The sequence below is a fragment of the Aotus nancymaae genome, unplaced genomic scaffold (genome assembly GCF_030222135.1).
Source record: "Aotus nancymaae isolate 86718 unplaced genomic scaffold, 86718_ANA_hifiasm-v0.15.2.pri h1tg000030l, whole genome shotgun sequence".
In the NCBI taxonomy this organism is placed as follows: Eukaryota; Metazoa; Chordata; class Mammalia; order Primates; family Aotidae; genus Aotus; species Aotus nancymaae.
In genome coordinates, this window is record NW_026988443.1 from 19,596,809 (window position 1) to 19,613,596 (window position 16,788).

The 16,788-nt window shown below is 39.3% G+C and overlaps 1 protein-coding gene across 2 annotated transcripts in view; it reads right to left on the minus strand.

The window, feature by feature from the left end:
- Positions 1–2,515: 2,515 nt before the first annotated feature.
- CDH11 (cadherin 11) overlaps positions 2,516–16,788 on the minus strand; it is a 53,954-nt gene continuing 39,681 nt past the window's right edge. Inside the window, exons 10-12 of one of the 2 annotated variants that reach the window (XM_064383152.1) lie at positions 7,912–8,163; positions 7,609–7,610; positions 5,402–6,074 (exon numbers count right to left, since the gene is read on the minus strand). In XM_064383152.1, the coding sequence (XP_064239222.1) occupies positions 5,874–6,074; positions 7,609–7,610; positions 7,912–8,163 (455 nt within the window). In that variant the 3' untranslated portion in view covers positions 5,402–5,873. The other variant, XM_012468313.3, reaches the window with a different exon arrangement.

Genomic DNA, 16,788 nt, shown 5'->3' on the forward strand with positions numbered 1-16,788 from the left:
TTCCAAAATTCATAGTGTAAAATGATGTAAACCCTAGCAGAAAAATTCACAATTCTTACCCTTGTGCCATTTTAGACTTGTAACAGCCTGAGCGTTCAGAGATATGATTAAATTCTCTCATCAAACTATGTGGTGAATGACTGCTCAAAGTAATAACCTGAACACCTGGAGGCTGAGGAGCTTCCATCCCCTTCCAAGTTCTCACTGCCAATGGCTTAGCTAAGTTAGCAATTGTGAAGGATAGCCCTTGCTGTTGGCTTCTTATCCTGAATTTAAAGGGTACATCTCCTGACCCAAAGTGGTAGAAACAGGATTTTCTCCCATCCAGCTTTGATATCATTTCCTGTGTAGCTTTGGAGAAATGCTTAACCTCTCTGGTCCATAACTGCCTTCAGTGTAATGAAGAGATTGTAGCACATACTTTGTCTTCTCATAGGAGCAGGATGTGTTACACATGTTTAGTACATGACACCCATACAGTATGAGCTCAAGAAAGGCTCACTAATTAAAGAGAAGAATGATTGAATTAATTAATATTCCCTTCCTATTTTTTAAAGCATTTGACATACACGGATAAGGTTTATGCTTACTAATTACCCTTATTAATAAAACTAAAATCAGCATTACTCTTCAACACCAGAGGGATTTTACCATTAAAATACTCTTTTAAATTTGAGAGAGAACATTGAAAACCCAATTAGGAAAAAAGCTGTCACTCCTGAGGCTTCAGCTCCCATTTGATGACTCTTATACTCCATGCCCAGGCCCTACTTCTGCAGTGAGCAAACTGAAAATCCATACTTTCGATGGCTTACTTGAAAATCCATCCAGCTGTCACACAAACACCTCCCATTTACAGTCCCAACCCAAACTCAATTCAACTTATTTTCCCCAAATCCACTTCTTTTCAATTTACCAATCCTAGGTACTAAGATCGTGGTTGACACAATTTTTCAGATAAGGATGCTTAAAAATCACACTGGCAATCTCTAATCAGTCATCAAATCCTGATAAATCTGCCTCATCAGTATATTTGCTTTCATTCAATAGATATTTATTGTGTACCTGTTATGTTTCAGGCACAGTGTAAAGAACTGGGTATACAATGGTAAACAAGAAAGCAAGATTCCCTGCCCTCATGGAGCTTACATTCTAGTGTGGCAGTCAGACTCACCCACCCAAACACATACATAAAGCCAAAAAGCAGAATAAGTTTAAAGAGTTGTAATCAATACAAAAAAGAAAAATCAAGAAAGGGTGACCTGCTTTCCATGGAAAAGGGAACGTGTTTTGTTTGTATGAGGAACCAAAAGATGGCCAGCGTGGCTGGAGCATGGTTCACTAAAGGAGGATGGAATGGAATGACACTGGAGAGGTTCACAGGGCCCTGTTCATGTAAAGCAATAAAGTAAAGGCATCAGAATTCATTTTAAGTCTTTGGGAAACCAGTGAAGAAGTTTAAGTTACGAGGTTGTGTGATCTGGGTTGTGTGTTAAAAGTATCCCTCTGGCTTCTTTGTGGAGAAGAGGTTGGGAGGCAGAGGATCAGCCAAGAGGTGGTGTCAGTCTTCCGGGTCAGAGATGACCCTGGCCCAGACCAGGCTGATGGCAGTGCAGGAGCAGAGAAGTCTTTCCTCTTCTCCATCCCCAAATTACTGAATTATTTCAGGCCCTCATTCTCTCATTTTGACCTTTGCAAAAGCCCTCCTGGGGGACACCTCTAGGTTTATATGCTCCTAATCTGTCCTCCACACTGCCTGCCTGCCTGCCTGCCAGATAAATTTTGCCCCTATTCTGCTCAGAGACTCCAACTGCACAGCCCCCATTTACTCCTATTGTCTTATAAAGTTTCTCAAAAAGAGGCAAAGGATATGTCACAATGACCCAGGAGCAGTTTCAAATACCCTGACCTGGTTCCACCTAACACACAGAGACATGCTCTCTGTATTTTTAACCAATTCTCCAAGAGGTGTGAGTAAACTATTCTTTCATCTTCCCTGTCACCCCCAGAAACCCAGGCCTAAAAGACATAACTTAGTTAAACCCTAGGTGTGTCCAGAATTGCCACAGCTGGCCTACTCTCCGTTCATACTCTACATCTCACTGTCTCCTTTCTGTTACATCTTTCATGTTCTTCCTTCAACCTGGAAGGAGAGAAAATATCTTCTTGCATTGTCTAAGAGGGCAAACAGGTAAACAGGTGATAACAAGACAAGGTGGATACTTTGGTACATGGTTGAATGAGCGAAAGATGTCAGGAAAGGTAGTTAGATTCATTCTGCATCCTCAAGTAACTAGAACAGGGTTTACAAAGTAAGATGAATCAATAAATGAATCAATGAATGAATGATGAATACAAACTATACCCATTACTTGAGGACAAGAACAGAGACATGTTCCTTGTTTCCACTGCATAGATGGTATAAATCAGTTATTACTTAAGAAATAAGGAAGGACTATTTAAATTAAGACTGCTTTTAAGGCAAAGTGTTCCAAATGAAAAAGGACTCCACTAGTTGGGAAAGACATTTTATTTCCAAGTTTCTAAGAGTGTTCTACAAACAATAGAGGCTTAAAGAAAAAATAAAAGATAAAAAGAAAAAGAAAAACAAGTATTCTTAACTACTGAAAGGTAAACTGTCTTTTTAAAAAAGACTTCAACATAAAAATGCGAAAATGTAGTTGTCATCTCTAATCCAAACACATTCCTAGAGAAAAGGATCATCCATGGTGACAGGGTTACTTACAGCTGTATACTTATTTAAATGCTATTCATATTCCTTTTGAGTTATTTCTTCATTGTAAATTCAATTGGAGATCTGTGCAAATCTAGCAAAATATTCTTTGGATTACAAAAACTATATAAAAAATGAACACAACCTGCAATTATGGAAGTATTGATGATGCGTAATCCTTCACTGAGATGAAAGATTCTAAAGTGACATTGTCCACACAATTTATTCCATTGAAGTGTTCAGCCCAATTTGATTTAAATGCAAAGTAAAATGGAAGTGAGCACTTCATAAAAAACATTTCTTTGTATGCATGCTGACTAAATCATAAAAATAGTACATAACATGGTATCAAGAAATGCTTGAAACAAACTTTCACAATAAAGTCAGAAAAAGAAAACTGTAAAAAAATTGTCTGCAATCCAAGAAAAAGCATGTTCCCTGTGTTTAGGGGGAAAGAGGGAAAGTACTTACAATGTGACTTTGTGTGGTCTTTCCCCAAGTATTGCTACGTTTTGACCTTTGGCCCAACTGAACAGGTGAAATGCCCTTCACGCAAGTTTCAATCCCCCAAGAAACTAGAAACTAGCTGGGAGGCAGGGTACTATAGACAAACTCCCAGCCCAAAAGGCATTGACTCTCAGAATCCCACATGGTCCCTGCCTTCATTCTGAGTTTACGGCCCTAAGCATATTCTAAACAAATGAATGAATTTTGAAATGAATCGCCCTTTCTCTTATTAAAACTTAGAATGCCACATCATTTTACAATTAGTTAAAATTACAGTAGGAAAAATACCCAGTTTCAACTGTCAGAGTCTTACAATAGCCTGGTAAGTTCAACAAAAGGAAAAATAGAATAACATTTGAGTCTGGGAAAATTTATATTTTGACTCTGGTCCCCCAGGCCCCCAATGCTCAGTGTGGGGCACAGAATGTATACCTGGAATATTAGAGTTCTGATAGCTCCATTCCCTCATGGATTCATCTCTCATAGCCATCAAATTATTGATATACAAGATAAATGCATATTATATAAGACATATTGCAAAGTCATAGACTGAACTAATTCTTTCACATCTTTCTTTTCAGAAGATGTGTGCGAAGAGAAGTCAGGAGGTTAACACCAAGAATGTACAAAAAAGCTTTACATGATGTTACAGAATCTTGTCTCAAAAAACATTTGTAAAACATACTTGATTTTAAATAAACAATAAAAGCAGCAGGCAGACTACAACAGATCATAAATAGGGTTATTAAAAGATCACAATTAAATTAGAAATATAAATGGATCATTAGAAATACTTAACCTTTTTTTCAATGTTAAGAATCAAACCCAGAATTAAAAAAGAATCTTTTTTTATTTCAAAGGTTGCTTCTTATATTGAAGCTCATATTAAAGCAACAGTACAATGTTCATAAAATATAAGTGTGATGCTGTAACATTTTCTTACATGTCAGAATACTGATATTTGTATGTATACTAAAATAAGAACTTTAAAATTGTACAAATAGATACATTAAAAATGACATAGAAATAGGGCGTCTCTCACTGAAACAAGACAGTTATATCTGGCACGTATTAGTTTAAGATGAAAGTAGAAGCAAAAAGATTTACAAGAATCAGCAGTAACAAGATTGATGCTCAAGAGACATAATTGTACATTGTATTGTACATACATTGTATGGGTTTAAGCTGGCTGAATATTATATATTTCAAGTTTAAAAATGCACTACATATAGAGTGTCCAGAGTTTAAGGCGAAATTACAGCTCAGAACTGTTGTCCTTTCTAATTTTGTGGAAGCTTCTTTGACAACTTAAAAAAGAAGAAAGACTTAGATGTTCATAACACATAAACAATTTCCCTTCATTGTCAGTTCACCATTAGACTTCTCCTTCACTTAAATATTTTGTATGCCAAGTGTTTTTTTCCCCTAGTGAAGTTGATAAACAACTTCAATATTTGCCTTTTTGTGAGAAAAGGTATTTCACAGTATTTACCACTTTGATGTCCTCGCAGTTTTATTAAATGTGTCCTCTCTGTAAAACTTTGCCTGTTTTAAATGAGCCTTTCCTTGTTTTAAAAAAATACCTGTTTACACATCTTCTAGATTCTTGAGAACGCCAGACACAGTTCTTAAGGCCAAATTTGTATCGTTATTGTTAAGAATCGTCATCAAAAGTGTCTTTGGAACCATATAAGTCTGCTAGTTTCTTAAAACGAGGTCCCCAGTTCTGTAGATAATCATAGTCCAAGTCTGAATCTGTGGTGGCTGACTCTAGGGAGCTCAGGGACCCGGCCACTGAGCCCCTGCCTTCATAACCATAGATTTGAATGGAGTCATAAGGAGGGGCCGTGGGGTCATTGTCTGCCTCTTGTATTCTTGTGTTGATGAAGTCATCGACATCCACGCTGCTGGGCGCTGGCCGGAGCCCAGGTCTAGGCATGTACTGATACTCAGGTTTGATGTCTTTGCGAGGGATAAATCCATTGATACCATCAGGATTCTGGAGGGTGGCAATATCAAAGGCTTCTGTGTCTTCTTCCCCACCCCCTTCATCATCATAAGTAATGATGTTCTCACGGACATCTTCTTCCTCAAAGACAATGAGTGGTTCTTTCTTTTGCCTTCTCAGGGTCACGAACAATACTACGATGACTGCAGGGACAGAAAAAGAAAGTAAGCATTTGTGAAGTCCAGTATTCCTGGATTCTTCTACCAGAGGAACTCTGCTTACTATAAACCATGGGCTACAAATGCTCAGAACTGGAAACAGCATAGGAAATGAAAGTTTGGCCTGCAATTCCCAATGATGGATAAAATTGACCCCCATCTGGCTCTTCTTCTACAAATGCTGCCGTGAAAACATTACACCCAACAAGTTGGGAGGTTGGGACTATTTTGAACTTTTAACAAATGAATCCAGATACCACTTAGAAGTCATCTTCCTAAGAACTAGGATGATTCTGAATACATTGGTCTGTAGTCTCTTAAAAGTGGGTAATGCCTATTTCTCTTTGCAAAAAAAGGTAGCTGTTTTTCCAAGGTTTAAAAATGAGAACATGCAGAGACCTCAGAGCCTGCCTCTTATAGGGGGTGATGGCTAGCTCCTGCGAATGTCTAAGAAAGAACATTGATCCTATGCTAACTTAATGGGAAATCTTTTCATAAGTGTGGCTGGATTATTTGTAACCACCACATAGAGGAAAGGAAGTTTATAAAGCCCCAGAAGACAAAACCTTCTGTTTATTTCAGCATAGGAAAATAGCATCAGCTGGAAGCCCAGGTAAAGCAATCTCATGTCTTCCCTGGGAGAGGGGATTCCATTAAGTTTGGGCAACTTAGGAGGGGTAAGGAAAGTTCAGCCACAGTTTAATTCTTCATTGATTCCCTCTGTTCCCCAAGAGGCTTCTACCATGTTCCATTAGAAGGCTCTCCCACACACTTGGGAAGGTTGAAGAAAATGTTTATGACTGAATTTGGCACACCAAATGTGTACCCCTCTGGCTCCACCATTGCTCTGAGAAGCAGGGACGAGACATTGTTTTTCCCCTGGACTTCATATGGATCCCAAAGCTCTGTGCCTTATTCTCGTGGGCACTTCCACTCACACAGACCACTCCTTTTCACTTTCTCTGCTTGGTGGACTCATTTTTCCTTTCATCATGGATACATTTCCTGGCCTCCCATCCTGACACCAGACAGAACTACTGGAACCTTCTTCATGCACCAGCCTGGCCCTTTCCCCCTAATCATTATAACATTTATCACATGGTTCACACATCCGTCTCCTCTGCCATTAATTTTTTAGGGGTGTTTGTATTTTACTTCCTCTGTTTGAAATATTCATCTATCCAAGCCTCTGTCCTCAACTGGGCAACTCTTTCAGCAGCCAACCCGTGTGTCACATCCCCCAGAAAGATTTCTCTGACCTTCTCAGGCAATGTCAGGTGCTTTCTACTCTGTGCCCCAACCAGCTTGTGTTCATGTCCCTATTATAGCACCCACCATGTGCCTCAGTTTATCTCTTCACGCATACTTTCCTTGACATTCTGTGAACCTGTGGAGCACAGAGATCTCATAGAGTTCTCCTCTTTATCCCTCAGGACCTAACACAGGGCCTGTTGCCCAGAGAATACCCAATAACTGTTTGCTAAACTGTACTTACTGGCTCTTTCCTATGGAGTAAAGAGTTTATCTCTTCATGCATACTTTCCTTGACATACTGTGAACCTGCTGAGCACAGAGATCACATTTCTTTTTAGCCCTCAGGATCTAACATAGGGCCTGTTGCCCAGATAATACCCAATAACTATTTGCTAAACTGAACTCACTGGCTCTTTCCTATGGAGTAAAGCTCCATGAATTCATTCGAGGTAGAACCAAACACCATGGGAAAAGTCTAGGTTTGGTGTCAGGCATGCATGGGTTTGAATCCTGATTTTGTCAGTCACTAGTTCTGAGACTCTGGGACAAAATGATCTTCCTGAGGGCCAGCAATGGCAGATGTTATGAGCACCAGCAAATGGCTATTTTTTTTTTACACAGAATAAGCCACAGATGAGACACAAGTGCAGAAGAGGGGTGCCGAACCCAGGAGGCAGGTGCAGGAAAAGCTTCCAAGGGGTCCCCATGAGCTAAAGTGTTAGCACAGATGTTATGTATGATCATTAGTGGAGGGGTTAGAGTCCTGCTTCTTCCTTCTTCCAGTTCCCAAGTCCTTCCTATGCTGTCTTTTTTTCCTCCTTGTGTGCCTAATGTCCGTAAGCCTTCTTTTTCCTTGTGAGACAAAACCATTGCTAATACAGCAGGTTTCTGTCCAAATTCCTCTTAATGCTAAACCTTCTCCCATGTCCCTGAAGCCCCCTGCTGACTCCTGCAATACAGCCCTGTGACCGCCAGGCAAAATGTTCATCGTGACCTTCCTTCCCTGTTCTCTGCTGGAACCTGCTGGTTCAGTTGTCTGCTCCCCCCGGTACTCCACCAAATGCATGAAGCAGACGTCCCCCACCATGCCCCCGGAACCCCACCCCAGCCCACTACCCCACTTCTTGTCTTAAACTGTGTCGACACTCATAGCAGGGTCCTGGTTACCAGCCTGTACTTGAGAAGCATGTTTCAAGGAGGGGCATCCGGTTACCAGGCTCTTCCTGCAGGGGACCAGGAAGCGCCCTTACCCAGGAGAATGACGATGCAGGCGAGGATGGCGATCAGCGCGCCCGTGCTCAGGCCGGCGTTCAGGATGTAGGCCTCTGCATTGCAGGAGAGCAGCGCCCCGTTCACGTCGCACCCGCAGACTTTGATGGTGAGGGTGTTGGTGCTACTCATGGGCGGGATGCCACCATCGCTGATGACTATGGGCAGGAGGTACAAGTCCTGCTTCTGCCGACTGAAGCCTCCACGCCGGGCGTACACGCCTGCTGTGTTATCTGCAGAAAGAGGGGAGACAGGCAGGGCGCCCGTTCAAGACAATTGGAATCACAGTGGCTCTCTGCTCTGCAGATCTGAGGGCACTCTCTTTTCATAAAGGTGAACCACCAGAATCGTTCTTACTTATTTTTTCATCTAAGTATCTGCAGAAGCCACCGTCAGTTGGCATGATAGGATCACAAAACAAACTATCTGCATTTTGGAACAAATCTCAGAATTAGGCTCTTTGGGATTTGGTAGGGGATTGCCACTGAAGAAAGGGGAAAAGCCAAGGAGAAAATGATGTAGCAGGCTTGCCAGTGAAGGAATTCCCCCACCACCTTCCGCCACTCAGTTAAACATGTCACTCCTCCTGCTTAGAATGATTTGAAGTTTGTTGCTCTCATGACTGCGCACCTCTGACTGCATGGTGGACAATTAGATATTATTTCCCTAAACCAGACTTCACCTTGCCTTCTAGGTTCACATCCTATGTTTTCCCACAGAAAATGGTGTGGCAGGCTTGCTATTGAAAGAAATTCCCTTATTGGGTATTGTCCCTTCTTCAAATGCCACAAGAAAGCATGAGCTTCAGCAATCTACTCTATGTTAGCACAGGAAATGTTAATCATTAAATATTCAAGTGAGTAAGACGGAAAAAAAAGAACAAAGCTTCTTTCTCATGTGCAAACTTCCTACCTTATGACAAGCATTCAGCCAATTTCTGTTTGTATATTTTTGAAAAAGAAATCCCAAGTCCACCTTCAAATTTTACGCAAACTATGAATTCACTCATTAGTCATGGAATTAGACATGATTTAAAGAGAGCAACTATTTTTATAACCCTTGCAGGAGATTCATGGTTCCTTTAAGACCCCAACACCATCAGCTACCCAATTAAACATGTCACTCACTCCTCCTGCTTGGAATGTTCTGAAGTTTGTTGCTCACATACCGCAGTGCACCTCTGCCTGCATGGTGGACTACCAGATTTTATTTCCCTAACTTGGACTTCGCCTTGCCTTCCAGGCTCACATCCTACGTTTTTCCATATGGACCAGTTCAGCCTGACATGAAGAATTCAGTTTTGGCCCCCAATAATGCCATGTTCTTCCCTTTATCTGGTCTTTTTATCCATTGCTCTCTTGCTCAAAATAGCTTTTCCTTTTATCATAACAGTTGAACTTCTCAGGCCTCAAAATAGAATTCAAAATTCATCTCTTCAGGGAGGCCATCCAAGACCTCTCCCATCATCTCCTGTGTGACCCATCACACTGTCTATTCTCCTAGAAATACATAGCCTACTCTTCTGTCATGATTTGTTGACATAACCACTTTGACCTCTGTGAGACTGTGCACTTCTTGAGAATAGGGGATTTTTATCTGATTCATCTCAGTCTCTCCAGGGCCAGAAACAGAGCAGACATTCAATAAATATTTGTTGAATAAATTGCAAAACTGTATTCTGGGAAGGATTTAACCAAAATTCCAGATGTTGGCTTTTCTGTATTTCCCAATCTTGTGTAGCCTCTGTCCCCAAAATGCTTCCTCATCATGTTTTCTCTATTAGCTGCAACTATTTCTAAGATGTACTTTTTAGTAGGAAATCATTGCTATTATAAAACAGTAGAAATTTTTAATATGTTCCATCAAATTACACATACATGCATACACACACACAGTGAACTCCTGGTATGGTCTGCCTCTGTTTGTGGATTAAGAATCAGAGTTTATAGCAATATGAATGTTATGACTAGCATCACAGCCCAATAGCTGGTAGACTTTAAATTGACAGGATCCTGAATTAGCTCCTGTAGTAGGGAAAAAAAATCTCAGACTTTCAAAATTATTTAATATATTTTAGGTTAAAGAAAATGTATAATTTTCCCTTGGTATCTGCAGGGGATTAGTTCTAGGATCCTCCCTTGAATACCAAAATCCAGGAATGCTCAAATTCCCTATATACAATGGCATAGTATTTGCATATAACCTACACATATTCTCCCATATGTGTTAAATGATCTCTAGATTACTTATAATACCCAATACAATACAAGTGCTATGTAGTTATTATATAGTATAGTTTCAAATTTTGTATTATTTTTTATTGCTGTATTGAAATTTTTTGTTGTTTTCTGTTTTTTTTTCCCCCTAAATATATTCAATGTTTGGTTGGCTAAATTCACAAATGTGGAACCCATGAATATGGAAGGCCTATTACGATTTATTTTCTGTTGATTTTACATAAACACACACACACACACACACACACACATATGATAGATTCAGTCTTATTTAGGGATGAGCAGAAATTCTGAGTATTGCAGATGGTGAGGTTTGGTACTCTCTGGCTCTAGTAGACCTTAAAATGACCAATTCTCTGCCCTTCACTGCCAACATTTCACCCAAAACAACATGGAACAAGCCCTCAACTCTGTATTTTCTGAATTTTGTATGATTGGCATACATTCCTCTTATTATTGGGGAAAACTATACAAAAAATTGTACATACTATGAAATAGAATAAAAAAACAAAAGTAAGCTAGTCAAATAAAATGGCAAGTGAAAATGCAGTCATTTGAGGTTCTTTCATGCTCTAGGCTGTACATACCATTGTTCCATACTTACCAATCACAACAACAATTACATATCTATAATAAATTAATTCTAACTATATTTTCTCTTCTTGTATATAGACTCTCACAAATTGAAAGTTACACTATCTACTCCATTTTAATAATCTGAAATGAATAAAAATGAATGTTAAAAATTTAACTGAATTGCTAGGTTAAAGATAAGGGTCTGATATGGGTGACATGCCCAGCAGATGACTTGCTTGGTTTATATACTGGGTCCTACTCTGTTACCCATGGTGCCGTGGCTGGAGAGTATGAGAACAGAGTATTTTTGTTTTTATACACTTGTGGAAGTCACAATTTAAAATCTATGCTTCAGTGTGCCATCCATGCAGACCTGTACTTCCACATCACAGCAGCTTGGCTTATAGAGGAAGATACTTGAAGCTCAAACACCAATGGCAAACATGGATCTGGGCATGACATTGGCATGTGAATTCAAGATGTTTCATATTCTGAACAGCTGAGTCCTCTCAGACACACAGAAACCACTACATAAAAGCTCATCGAAGTGCCCGGCTGACCAAACCATTTATTTACAGTCTCTGAGTGTTAGATCAGTAGAATCATAAGAACTTTTTAAATCTCTGCTATTAAAACATGCTTTACATATGGATTTTAAGATCAGTTGAAGAAGTGGGAAATAAATGAGCTAAGGGTTTGTGGGCAAATACTAATTATCTGCTTTTGATTGGGTAATTTTTCCCATCTAGAGTCTCATTTGTTCATCTTTAAAATTAGGAGAATCTTTGATAGCAAGCGTGTCTCATGGGGTTGTTTTGGAACTAAATGACATGATAGAAACCAGTGTTTATCCTCTGTGCTGTGCTCCCAGAAGGCTCAGGGAATCCTTCTACCAGAAAACTGAACACCCATTATTGAGAACCTCCAGGGCTGGTGAGCTGGCAAAGGTGAACAGAGTGGGTAGGAGACGTGTCTAGCAGCCTGGTTTGGCACTTAGGTGGTCTATGTCGCTTGAGTCAATAAAATAGTCCCCCTTTAGATCCAGGTTGCTCCACGACCAATGGGAGTGTCAGCCTTCTCTTAGAAGTGGCATTTCTGAGTGGCATTTCAGTATCATGGCCTGTCTTTCTTGTGACCCACTCTGATCACTGATTAAAAATAGTCACTATGGCCTGGTGTGGTGGCTTAGGCCTGTAATCCCAGCACTTGGGAGAACAAGGCAGGCAGATCACTTGAGGCCATGAGTTTGAGACTAGCCTGGCCAACATAGCAAAAACCTTTCTATACTAAAAAATACAAAAAATAGCTGGGTATGGCGGGGCATGCCTATAACTCCAGTTACTCAGGAGGTTGAAGCAAGAGAATCTCTTGAACCTGGGAAGTGGAGGTTGCAGTGAGCTAAGATCGTGCCACTGCACTCCAACTTGGGAGACAGAATGAGACTCTGAATCAAAAAGAAAAAAAAATCCACTATGGGTTGGTATAGTAGTTCACACCTGTAATCCTGACACTTTGGGAGGCTGAGGTGGGAGAATCTCTTGAAGCTAGGAGTTTTAGACCAGCCTGGGCAACATAGCAAGACCTTGCCTCTACAAAAAATAAGAAGTTAAACAATTATCTAGGCAGGGTGACCAGCATCTATAGTCCTATCTACTTAGGATACTGACACCAGAGTCAGTATCTGAGCCCAGGAGTCGAAGACTACAGTGAGCTATGATTGCACCACTGCACTACACCATGGCTGACACAATGAGACCGTGTCTCTAAAAAGAAGAAACAAAATAGCCACTATGGTCAGGAACTTCATGAAAAACAGATAGGGACACACAAATAGAAATAGAAACAAACTAACAATAACAAAATCTCTTAAAAAAAAACAATTTTTAATCCTATGTTTGACTACATACTAGCTTTAAACTCCCTATCCATCTGTAGTGTGTCCCCTTCCATCGGACATATGCATTACTGAGGTTTATGGATAACCTAAGATAAAAAGACGTTCAGTGAGGACGTATTTCCATAAAAGTATCAGATTGGCTCCAGGTTAATAAGATGAAACAGAAAAAGACAAATATTCCATCAATTTAAAAATTTCCATAGAGATTTCTCAGATCTTTTTCTTATATAAAGATTCTAAGAAGTAAAAAACTCAATCTTTGGGGTCAAACAGACCTGGGTTTGAATCTTGAATCTTGTACATATTAATTGCCTGACTTTGAACATATTAACGAGGTGTCTTGGTTTTCCATATTCTCATCTGTGAAACTAATACCTTTAGGTTAAATTTGATTCCATTCATAAAGCTACTTAGCACAGTTGCCAGTCTATTGAAGATGCTCAGTAAATATTAATTCTTTTCTGGGAAGTTCTTCTCTTTGAGCAGTAGACTAATGAGGAAGAGGAACTTATTGGCAAAGAGCGGAAAGTGAATTCTTGGAAATGTCATTGTAGCTTTGAATGTAATTGCCTATGCAGAAGGACTCTTCATTCAAAGGTAAGAAAATATTTCATATTCTTCAGTCCTGGGCAAGTTATTTCCCATGAAAAGAAAATGTTTTTCAGGCATCTTGGTTTTTCATCTTGATACCAGTGTTCTCATCCCTGGCCCCAGATATGTAACCAGTTTTATGTTTTCTCCCACTTAGGACAAAACTTGCAAAGGGGGCCATTAATTACTAGAATATATAATGCACAAGTTGTAGTGTTTCTATTCATGGAAAAGCAAATTCAGGCTTCTAAGTTTTAGTTTAACCTGGACTCCTAATTGCATGCTGCTTTTACCTGTACACATTTTAATTATACAAATAAAATATAAAAGTTCCTGGTAATGATGATCTCCATAGTACCAACTGGGAAATAGCAATATAGGGGTTATGATGGTGATGTAACCCAGTGGAGAAATACATAAGACTGGCATTCAACAGGAACATTAGAATGGAAAGAGAAAAAAAGTCCTTGATAGACAGGCTGCACTGGGTGACAACCCTGCAGTTATAGGGAAAAAAAAGGAAAAAATTTGGAGCAGATCAAAGTGGGCAATATTTGGGCCTAGCTCCTACACGTCGAAAACCTGAAAACAGGAAGCACCAAAGCAAAGGGCCAGGACCCTCTGCCCTCACTGTGGTGTGAGGAGAGAGACTTATCTGAGGGAACAGCATCAGTCACCCAGCAGTTTCCCTAAGGCTCTGCAGATGCTCTTCCTTGCCAGTCCTTTTCCTCTGTCCATCTCTTCTCTGAAGTCAAAGAATTCTCACAGTTTGACCTGATCAGAGACATTCTATCCTACGAAAAAAGGCCACAGGGCGCTTCAGTCTAGGGATCCTCTCTGGAGACTGGTGGGAAGCTGAGAATGTAGGCCAAGACTTGCTCCCAGGGAGGTATTTTGTTCACTGCTGACCCAAATCTGCCTGCTCTACATTTCTGCTCAAACTTCAAGAGGAAGTAGATCTATCTACCACATGAAAAGCTCCCACGCACTTGAGGGCAGGTATTCAGTCACTAGCAGAATACTTTGCTCTAGCCCACATCACTTTCCTTAGAAATGTGGCAATAGCTCTGTCAAGATAATGGAAAAAATATTCCTGTGCCCATGTGTGTGTGCACACACACATATCTATATATATACACATGTATAAGCACATACATAAAATGTATACATAGTGTGTCTCTAAAAAGTCTTAGCAGAGTTTTAAGCTTTAATACTTTCAGAAGTATAGATGGCATGCAATTACAAAAGACATCATTTGAGCATTTAATTATTTACATTTCTTTTATACTCATTTACATTTTTGAATTTTGAAAAATTAATTTCATGTTTTGATGTCAATGTTTGCCATCTTCAATCCAAGAGACTGAAATAATAGAAATTTTGTAGAACATTTAAAGAAGTTTCTGGCAATATACTCCTGGTGTTGCTAATGTTCAACAATGAACTTAGATGAACTTAGTAGCCCGTGTGACACCTCTATTTTCTTGCCTTTCTGAATACCCTATAAGCTCTCTACCTACCTGTTATCACTGCATATTTTGCACATTTCACAGCCCATGGTGATTGAACGTCTGCCCTCTTCACCAGACAGTAACCTTCTTGAAGGCAGAGGCCTTGTCTTATTGAGCTTTTCACTCATCTTTGTGCATTTAGGCCTTTAGCAGTGTTGTGTGTGTTGGCAGAACATATGACTGGATGCTATTCTTTCCAATGCATCTCATATCAGTCTGGCTTTTCCACACAGTCAGATTTTACTGATTCATTATCTCATAGTCCATTTCTAGTTTCCATCTTCTTCAACTCCTCACTAATGTTGCTTATATTTATATTGTGGATTTTGCTTTTGCTAAATATCTTCATTTTGCTATCTTATTATTCTGTTATTATTATTAGTTAAATTGAAGCAGATTTAACTAAGCAACATTGATTGAACTGCTAATATGGGCAAACCCCATTCTTTGTCACTTTTACATATCTCATCCCAAATAATTTCTAAAACTGTGCAGAGTATAATGACTCATAGGAAACAAAACGGAGAAAGAGGGAAGCAATTCTCACAAGCTTATGGAAAATAATAGAACTAGAATTCAAAGTCCTCTAGGTTTCATTGAATTTTATAAGCACACAATTGACCCTGGAACACTGACATTATTGCATTCCAATTAAACTAGTTGCTTTTTTAATATCCACAACCTATTGTTCAATTAGTTGAACTCCATCGCAGCCTATAGTTGGACTAAAAAAAAAAAAAAAAAACCTGTTTCTAGACTCAGTTTCTAGATAAAAGAACAGTTCTTAGAAACCTAAGAATTTCATGGCAACAAGACTCACAAAAAATCAGGTACTCATTCAACAGCTTTTCACGTGGCATTTCCAGACACACACGTACACACACCAAAACACACCCTTCACAAACAAATTAATGTGAAAGAGACAAGAAGAAACCTATTACTTTCCCAATATGTTGGAATAAAGGAAATGCTACAATGATGCAAATTCTATAAATGATGAGCCTTAACATACTAATGAACGTAATTGACCAAGACTCTGATGGCTATTATGTCTTCCATCTGAATCAGGGAGCTACACACTACTGTTCTTCCAATGATTGTCTTTCAGACTGAGTAATCTGCAAAATAAGAAGTACAATAAAGAGTAACAGGGTAGGAATAATCATCTGCTCACATGTGAAATTCAAGCATGTGTGTATGAGATATCGAAGCATGCAGTTTGTTAGCATTAAGAGACTTTTCTTTGTTACATTTTATCACATTTCTCATAATCAACTCTGCTTCCAGTTATGCTTGATAATAATTGTCTCCTTGTTGGTAGGGTAAATAGAGAAAAAAGAACATACTGCCCATGTATTTCTTAGTTTAAGACAAAGAAAACTACCAAGAGATTCAGGGGGATATTGACATTTAGGGTCTTTAAGCTAACTAGTTAAGTCAGTGACCACAAGCAACCTTGAAAGAATGATGTCTGATCTACCAAGAAGATCTATATATTTTGTTGCTGTTGTTGGGCTGGGGAGAGTGCAGGTTCCCAGATAAACTCTGTTCTGTGTGAGGCAAACTGCAGCAATGAATTTTAGGCAGAAAAGAAACCTGATTATTTACACAAGTGAAAATGGCAGGGCATTAAAAGACATCTGCCATTTTGATCTGCCAACAGAGCACCTTCCATATTGGAGCAATTAAGGGAGAAAAACACATTCTACAAAAATCTGTTTGGCTATCTTTAAATCATGAAAGTGAAAAATCAGAAGCATATTTGGATGCTATTTTGTGCTGCTCATAAAAAATGTCCTTAGTTTGGTGGAGGGGGGGTGGTGATAAAGAAAAGCATTTATTTGCCAATTAGTTCAATCTCAGTGAATCTATCTTGGCTATCCTTACTAAACCAACACTGCTTTACATGCAAACATTTTTTATTTTTTTAAATTTTTTAAGCAGTGCAAACTCAACTCTGAATGTATCAGTGCTCATTGATCTGCCACATGGCCCATCTTGGATATTATACTTGTCAAATGAATATATTAGAAGGTCATCTCATCT